Below are 9,499 nucleotides of genomic sequence, written 5' to 3'. Positions count from 1 at the left end.
TTGCCCCCCCCCCCGCCCCTCTCCCACAATCGAAGAATATAATAATAGCCCGCACGTAATAGCCCGCGTGCACCGGAATTCAAGATTGGATTAACGTCTGAATGGGGATAACTCGATGAATGACTCTATAGGAGTTTCGTGTTGGTGCGTAAATTGAGCAAATTACAGAAGAATGCCCTTTCGGTGTTGGCTCGGGCACGGAGATCCCCGCACTGCCCCTATACACATGCCGATTTAACGCACCCAGAGGCTCTCACCTCGACACCACCCGCACACTGGTAGAAATTTTTTGGAATTTCAGTGGTGACTGCACTCTAATTTTCAATGTGAATTTTAATTCACTTCAGGATGCAAACGTTCATGGCATTCCTTAGTCATTTGGAATTTATTCATTTGGATTCACCGGAATTCATGAATTAATTGCGAGATTGAAATTGTTTGAAATTTTGGACTGAAGTTTGTGGTACATTTCTTCGAAATCAATCAATAAAAACTAAATTTCATTCCAATTATTCGCGGAAATTAATAGAAATCATAAAAATTCTGCGTTATTCAGTACTTGATATTCATGTTTTAATTGTAACTTTAGAATTCTTTTTAACTTTTAGTGGAAAAATCTCCTGAAAACCACTAGTCCACTATCCGTGAAATTTAAATTTTTTCCAGCAGCGCATGCGGACCTGACAATCGCCAAAGCATAAAATATTCAAAAAATGTCATGTCAATCAGTCGCAATGATTTTCAATCAGTGCACGACCCATGTCCCCCCGAGACTCCCGTCCCTATCCATCCCTTTCCCCATCCAAAAGCACATCTCCCCCTCACTCGCAAGAAAATCCAACGGCTTTTCGAAATATTGCAGCGCAACGTGAGCCCCTCGGGCGAGAAGATCCAACAAGTGATGAGTTGATTGAGTGATGAATCAGAGTAATTTCAAAGGGGAGATGAGAGTCACTGAGTTGCGCAGTGGACAAATGGTGGTAATTACATCCCGAGAATGAATGTAGTCGACGATGTATTAGAAAGTAAGAGGGCACCCGGGGGAGCACGCCTCGGTGGGCCCTTGTCGTCGCATCAAGCACCCAGTTAGTCTTTGAGAAGTCGTGCATTTCACTCGACGTCGCTTGTCACATTTGTCCTTGAACCTTTTGTTCACCCCAACTCCCCGTCTAAATAAATACTAAATAAAATCCCATACTCACTCTGTGGTTTACAACCGTCTCCCTTGAGAATAAGTTTGCCCAAGTTTCATTACCAAGTTTTATGTGGAATAAAAATGTCATCTCGGTGGTACAGTGTTCTTGTGCTTGGTAAGAAACTCTCCAGTGACAGATTTTTTTATACTTTATTACGGTGCAGTGGGTTTATCCTCAAATCATGCGAATTAAGTTTTTTTAGAATTCTTTTTCTGTGTTAATCTACTGGACTTAATGAGTGCGTGCAGATTACCCGGGGGAGGTTTTTACCCACTAGCCGACTTGCCCTTTAACACGCAATGTAATTTTTGCAGTGGTATACTCGTGATCGTATCGATAAATGAGGTCTTGGCAGGTAGGGTGAGATATTCATGAGGAAAGGGTCATTGTAAAAATAGAAATTCATTTGCTTTTACATTTTTCTTGATGGAATAATAGAAATCACGTCGTAACTTAGAAAAATTATTCTTCTTCGTCTTCTTTATGTTAATTTTCACAAATTTTTACTCACTTTCAATGATGATATTTATACTGATTCTAAATTAATCTCGGAAATGAGCGATTGTGGCAGAAAATGTCAACAAATGGTTTCATTTTCATTTTTCATTGTGAATGGAGAGAACTCTACTGGAGAATACCCACGAATTTTAGCAATTGTGTAGTATATTGGACTCTCAGGATTTTTTAAAAGAAATTTAAAAGAAACTGATGGTTTTACAAAAAAAAATTATGGCTTCTAGACTTGTCTCATAAATTCCTGAATTCAGGAATAATTTTTGACAATCAATCAAAATTGAAAAGACTTTCCTCTCCGCGTGAAAACAATTCTCTCCATTCATCTAGCCTCATCATCTCTTTGTACGAATATTTCCCTCGAATTTTTCCTTAATAACCGCTCGCACAGCCTCAAAAAAAAAGATATAATTCTTATTCCGCGGATGTACCCAGCATACACTATAATGCACCAGGGAAATCTCATTTAGTACTTACCACGAACATACGCGAAACCAGGCACTATAAAATGAAACGACTAAAAAGAAACGCCTGTATAAACTCGTGATAATCAAATGGAATCGATCATGCAACGTGTGGTAACAACAGCGAGACCGCATTCGCGTGGCAAAAAAACTGCCCCGATCAATTTTTAATCCAACTCGCACGGGAAACCGTTTGCTCTCTCCAATTTCGTGCCCATACCGCTGTTCAATTTCAATGGATTCGTTGGGAAATTAAAACGGTGAAAAAATATGTGTAGCCGGATAGCCTCCTACACTGTATCGATAGTGACATATTGCTGAGCAATCCACTAAAAAATGTTTTTTAATTGGAAACAAACGGTTTTCGTGGAAATCAATGTGAACTTTCTGGTGTGACACTTTTTTTTTTCGTTCCCATTTTCATCGTCCGGTCTAATCCCCTCATTTGAAATTCGAATTTTGCGGGGGAGAATTTTAATGAAGTCTCGTTTCCTTTACAAATTTCTTTCCCCTATTCCCATTCACCCTCGTCCCTCCTGAGAAATTCTCATGATTTTTTATGCTCTCGAAGAGGTAACGGAGTGAAAGAATCACACGGAGATTGGTTTCTTGATTTTACGAATGCAGCAGCTTTCAGCCGCTAATACTCCCATAATTGGGGCGCTTAATCCCGAGTAAAAGTCCCAGGGGGCAACAAAGGACTGCTTGCCACTTTATTGGATTTATTGCCTCACAGGGACTGAGTCGACTCGCCTAAACGACTCCTCAGGATTTCATTAACTTTATGGAAAAACGCCATTACCGCAGTGCCCTGATTTTTCTTCTCGTGATTTTTTTTTTGTTCAAGGTATTTGGATCTCATCCTCCTGGAGCTTTAATGGTGCCCAAACGACGGTGAGGACTTACCAGAATAAGACGGTGGTCCTGCCGTGCCACGTTGACAGTCTTGGTAAGTGCTCGCATGGCACTCATGAATAAAACAAGACTTTTACGGAAACGATTCATCAAATGGAATCTTGTAATTAAATTTCGGAGAACGGTCCAAGTACATTTCTCAATGTGTTCGTTTTTTATCCGGAGAATATTTTTTTATGAATAAAACAAATAATGGAAATGTTTTGAAATTAGGAAGATAAATAAATTTATTACGAATTCGAATTAAATTATTTCTGAAGTGTGACGTTGATGCATCATTAATTATTCTTGAGGACGGGTTTTAATTTTTCCGTCGATTTATCAAAAAGTGAAATTTTTTAGAATTTGTAATTTAGGGAGTATCACAATGTTGTTGATTTATGGAGAATTTTTATACCCCTTTTTTTATTCGTAATATTCGGGTTCTCGTTGTTCTTTCTGTTGCCCTTTTTTGCCTTCTGGGAGTTTCACGTGTCAATTCCCCGCGGGAAATGAAAGCTCTCGTGGAAGGGTCCGATGACTCTGGGGGGCAGTTTCGCTTGGCCTCGACGTAGGCTGAAACGTCCTCGACTATTTGCATTTCATTCCTTATTTCACTCCAATCGTTTCCACATACGAGAGTGCTAAAGAAAATGGACTTTCTTGCGAGAGATCTTCGAGGGATCATTTATTTCATAGTGTTGAATTTTTCAATTCATTTTTTACGGGGAACCTCAATAGACTATTTGGACACGAAAAGTTTAATAACATTTTTGTCCATCACCATTGAAAATCTCAAAATCTACAACTTTACGGGGAGAAGGGAGTTTATCAAGTTTTGTCAATTGGTGGTAAAGTTTGGAATATTTCTCATTGTTTGACATTTTTTCTGATTTTACGTAATGTCTGACCGAATCTGTCAGACTGACTACCGCGAGGGATGTCCCAGGAAATCGGTGACATCACGTATGAAAACATTCAATACAAAATCTAGCGAATTCGCTAGAAAATTCTATTTGTTTTTTGCGCTGATTCTATTGGATATTTGACAAGAAAAAGTCAATAGATTTCGAATTTCTGTTTAAAGTTGTCTCTCGAGATTTTTTCTATAAGAATGTGTGGACATCAATTTTCCAAGTTCTCTCCACTCAGATTCTACAATGCAAAACAAAACAAAATCCAATGAAAAAAATTAGAAAATTTTGTGCCCAATAATTCTAATAGAACAAATTTAAGAGAAAAATTCAAACAGAAATTCGAAATAGAATTTTTCAACAGAATTCCAATAGAAATCCTATAGAAACCCTATAGAATTCCTATAGAATTATCAAATTTTCTAGCGAATTCGCCAGGTTTCCTATTGAATTTTTTCATGCGTGATTTTTCTGAAAATCAAAACTTTTTTTCTCTCTCCAAGAGGTCCTCAAAAAAATACCCTTAATTCCAGGGGTACCTACAATAGTCAGATGGTGGAAAGACGACCGCCAGTTAGCTGACAGTGGTGACCCAAACTTCGTCGTCCCCAACAGAATGAAGATGTGGGACAACATGAGTCTAGAAATATCGCAAGTGCAGCCGGAGGACTCCGGTGAATACGTGTGTCAAGCGACCAGGCCATCATCCTGGGGGCACGTCACTCAGGTCCACGCGATCGAAGTCATGTGTGAGTCGATACCCCTCCCTCCCCACAATTGAGTTGCAATGATGGATGATATGTATACCCCTTCGAAAGTTGCGGTCCACGCTCCCACGAGGATGAAATTCGAGACAAGACAGTCTGGAATTTTCATCTGGCAATTCTCCCGTGGAATTTCAACTTTTTCATTCTGCGTTTGTCTCCTCTCAACCTTGACATCTTGAGTAGACTGTGCAATGGCCCCCGGAGGGAACATTTCTCATAGTTTTACTTCAGCATTTGATTTTATGTCTCGATAGATCCCCCAAGTGTACACTCGGTGCCAGAAGCAGGCGAACTGGAGGTGAATCTCGGGGAGGAGGTGGAAATTGCCTGTATCGCTAAAGGAGTACCTTATCCCAGTATTTCGTGGAGAATGAAGGTGAAAATTGAATTTATGAAGTATTGGATGATTTTTAGAAAGTGGGAATCCGTTTTAGAGCGAATATTTATTGATAATAGAATAAAAACATTTTCAAGAATTAATTGCACAATTATTCTCGTAGAAAATTCAACTTCTCACAACAAAATTCTCTTGATTTCTCTTCTCTAAACCCCTTAATTTCACTAATAGGGGAGGATGGGGCAAAACGGCCCCCCTTCAATCGTCAATATTTTCCGATTCAATAATCCGATTGGGATGAGTTAGAGCTCGTTTTGAAGAATGAAAAATTATCTTCAAAATGAAGTTGAAACTGGGAATTTTCACAATGTCATTCACAAGTTATTGACAATTGAAGGGGGGCCGTTTTGCCCCACCCTCCCCTATTAATAAATCAGACTGAGCAAATAAATTTAACCGATTAAAAAGAATGAAATGCAATGTGGCGTTGATTTTATCACAATTGTTGTTAATTTATCGTTAATGCTAAATTTTTACTTTGAATTCGGGACAAATGAGTTTAAAATTAAATATGTGACTATTTTAATCGCTAATTATTCTATTTAGCGCATATAAAAAATTTATCTGTCTTTTATTTTGCCGTTAGGAGATTTCATATTTCAGTTCACAGATAAAGAGCTTTCCAATCTAATCAAAATTTGAAACACTTATCCAACATATAATTTTGTTTCTCACAGGATGAAGAGATGAAGCTGTTGGACGAGAGATCAAAATTGCGGTTTCAAGCGGACAATCGAAGCCTGTCTGGCCGCTACACCTGCGTTGCAGACAATGGGGTCGGTGACCCGGCCACTGCCGCCATAGAACTTCGCATTTGCTGTGAGTTGAATGTTTACACAGGCCACATTAACCATCTCCCACGAATTTGCGTCGAAATAATATTTTCAATTACTCTGTCCTTCACCTTCATCAATTTCTCGAATTTAAATCTGCGTTTCGATTTGACCCCGCGCCAGTTAAGCCTGAGGTTGACTCAACACGTGGACCCGGGCCAGCCAATTAGCTAGCCAGGAAGCAATCATGCAAAACCACGTGTGAATGTACACAGTGGGAGAAATTCGCAATTACAAATTCTATCTTCGGATAGCCACTGTTTGATGAATGTCATTAATCAAATACATGGAGAGTTGTAGTTACTTTTGTCAAGGGCATGAGAATTCGATGGGAATAGAGCAGGAGGAGAAATTATAAATCGAGGGATGAATGCAAAATTATTCATAAAATTAATTGTTAGGTATTAATTCATTATTTCATTTTATTTATTTTTGTTTTATTTGTTTTATTTATTTTTATTTTATTCACTTTTCATTCGAAAGAGCTTTGAAGATTTATTTTGAATAACAGTTTATGAAATTGATATTTGATGCTAAATATTCATGTTTTCATTGACAATTCAAATAAATACAGGAATTCACGTCTTTATGTTCCTCAAAAATTTTCAAACTCTTTCATGTGATCAACTACCATTTCAAATACATGTTTTATCTATCGATTTTAATTCTTCTCAAATAATTCATCAATAACTCATCTAATTTTCCGTGAAAATCAGAATTATTCTCTTTTGAAATTCATTTACCAATTGAGGAATTCCTCTCTAGAATATCAATACTACTCCTCTCGCAAGTGCATAATAAACTTCAAACTTCAGTCAAAAAAATCAGTAACTCCACAAATGAAAAATGTAAATTCAATATCTCCACGCGTCATAATCCCCGGTTTATCACTTCATCAACTCCGGTGAAAAAAAAACTCTCTCACCCCCCATTTTCTATAATTACCATGCAATTGCCCGAGCAATTAAGCAGCTCATTGATGAAAATCTTAATGGGACCCCGGTAGCTAACTGAAACGACATCTCCTCAATGTTAATGGTTCACCCCTCCAGACAAACCGGAGATTGAGCCGAAGAAGAGTTGGATCCACGCCTCCCCGGGGATCAGAGTTCAGTTAGACTGCAGGGTCAGTGCTTGGCCAGAGGCGCTCGTCGATTGGTACTTCGAGGGCGAGAAGATTCTCTTCTCATCGAGAATTGTCAAGCACACAGCCGACCAGGTCCACAGTCTCATCATCAGAAACGTGAGGTCCACCGACTACGGCTATTACCAGTGCAAAGCCTCCAATAATCTCGGAGTGAGCGAAGTTGCTATTGAGGTATCTGGGATCGCCAATGCCGCTGTGTTCAAGGAGTCCAATATCATATCGCGAAATGCTTACAATTTCATCTGGGAGGTGGACAGCTACAGTCCAATCATCGAGTACCAATTCTGGTTTCGCAAGTATTGGGTTCGTTTCACCATTCACCTGATATCATTTTCATTCTTTTATTCGTCTTGTGGAGTTGTAAAACGAGATGGATTTCAAAATTCGATATGAGTCGTTTAACAAAATCCCGGGCGATAGTTCTATCTCAATAAAAAAAGAAAAGTGCCATGATGACGAGAAAATAATAATGAGAGGAGAGAATGTCAACAAAACCGTCTCTTAATATTCTAAACAATTTCCTGAATTCTATTGAAAAATTTCACACCTTACGCAGATTTTTTTACAACAGAAATGTTGAATGAAAAATATTCTACGGAAAAATTAACAGAATTTGTTTTTTCCAACGAACTTATACTACTGAGATATTTTCTACGGAAGTGCATCGCCCTAAGTTTTCCCGGTTTGTTCGTTTGATTTTTTCAATGAAAAGAGAAAAGAGTGAAGTGAAAATAGAAATGGAATGAAGAATGGAATTAAGTTCCATGACGATAAAATAATAATTATGGACTTCATCATATTGCCTCGACTCCTATAAAAATACTGCATTCACAAATAAAAGCATTCTTTAATCTTCTTTGACACACACATCATCCAGCCAAAGGAAAAGTAAAAAACCCAGTATTAAACTTTTTTATCATCAGCCTTCGGAGCGCCGTGACTGGCACAAGCTCTTCATTCCGAGCGGCAGTGAAGCGATTGGACCACTCCATTCTAAGTCTTTTAATCTCACGGGCTTAGCCCCAGCTACATACTACGAGGCACTCGTTCTGGCTAGAAATCGCTATGGGTGGAGTAAACCCTCGAAAGTACTGAGATTCGCTACCGAGGGTGCACGTAAGTACTCACAATGACTTTTACAAATTTCGAAATTCATCCGCCTCGGATCACCAGAGCCCATTGTGTTATTATCAATTTTCTTCCCTTTGACAGCTCCCCACAAGGAGCACTATAAGGTCGAGGAGGTGTACGAGGAGTCAGCACCAGGTAATTGAATGTCATATCAAGTTGAAGTCTGTTTCCGGGTAAAATAGAAATTGCACTGTTGCATAATTTTTTTTCCTTGAATAAAATAATGAAATATCACAATTGAATGAAAAATATTAAATATCTATTTTTTTTAATGGAAAAATTGAGCAGTCAAGCTAGTTGATTAATTTCTCCTTATTATTTACAATAAAAAAACGTGCCTAGTATTTTTTAATCTAATTCTCGAACAATAGAAAAAATTATACATTTATAGAATGAAATTATGAAATACGAAAATTTTTGACAAATCAAGAAGTTAAAACCAATTGATAAATGTCTTTCCATTATTCATCAAATAAAAAAAATACATGTCTAATGATCTCAATTGTTTTTCAGCTGTCGTCCTTGGCAGCCCCGCACTCCAACAATCGTCATCAGAAACCAGCGGTGCGGATATCGCCACCACAACATTCATCCCAAGTCTGATTATCCTTATCTACTTCCTAAGCAACCTAAACCTTACGTAATCCCAAATTAATGATGGAATCTAATCGATATAAATATTCCTTAGTCTTTCAATAATCCACTCTCCCGAACCGAGTGTTATTTATTACAACTGAAAAAAAATTGTACAGTAGTTAATAAGTCGATGCGAGTGGTGATTAAGAATGATATTTGCAACCGCAGATGTCACTCCGTTCCATTCTTCTTTTTTTATTGTATGCACCTTGTGCGTGTGGGGACAGGCGATCAAGAGAGAATAATATTAAATGACATATGATTTTGTTGACTCCATTGTCAGTCATTGTATCTGCCCCTCCCCCTCCCCCAGTGGAAAACGTAATTTTCTTAAATGACTATTTAGTATTGAGGAATTCCATCGCAGGAGATAATGGATCGACTCCCGCCAGTTGCAGAAATGCAATTATTAGTTGGCCCATCAAACTCCAGGGATTTATCGAGCGCGAATCGATCGTTTCCACAGGGAAATCATTAGATGATCAACGAAATGACTTTAACCCCTCACGGATGGGGCCCTTCTGTTACCAAGCGTAGTGTGTGCTCAGTACGACTCGAATTCGATTATTTCTAATGAATGGAAAAGTATGAAACCGATATCTAATTG

At 38.3% G+C, this 9,499-nt stretch overlaps 1 protein-coding gene across 1 annotated transcript; it reads left to right on the top strand.

Moving 5' to 3' along the window:
- Positions 1 to 1,042: 1,042 nt before the first annotated feature.
- Positions 1,043 to 9,163, top strand: LOC107036551 (neurotrimin). Its single transcript, XM_015254590.1, has 9 exons — positions 1,043 to 1,310; positions 3,021 to 3,122; positions 4,515 to 4,730; positions 5,003 to 5,124; positions 5,823 to 5,964; positions 7,031 to 7,428; positions 8,049 to 8,241; positions 8,338 to 8,391; positions 8,770 to 9,163. Exons 1-9 carry the CDS (start codon positions 1,277 to 1,279, stop codon positions 8,898 to 8,900), a joined length of 1,392 nt encoding a protein of 463 aa, XP_015110076.1. The 5' UTR covers positions 1,043 to 1,276; the 3' UTR covers positions 8,901 to 9,163.
- Positions 9,164 to 9,499: the final 336 nt, after the last annotated feature.

This window comes from Diachasma alloeum, unplaced genomic scaffold (genome assembly GCF_001412515.2).
Source record: "Diachasma alloeum isolate Michigan unplaced genomic scaffold, Dall2.0 Dall_scaffold_00176, whole genome shotgun sequence".
NCBI lineage: Eukaryota > Metazoa > Arthropoda > Insecta > Hymenoptera > Braconidae > Diachasma > Diachasma alloeum.
Note: the sequence above shows the minus strand (reverse complement) of the source record. Positions and strands in the feature narration are given on the sequence as shown.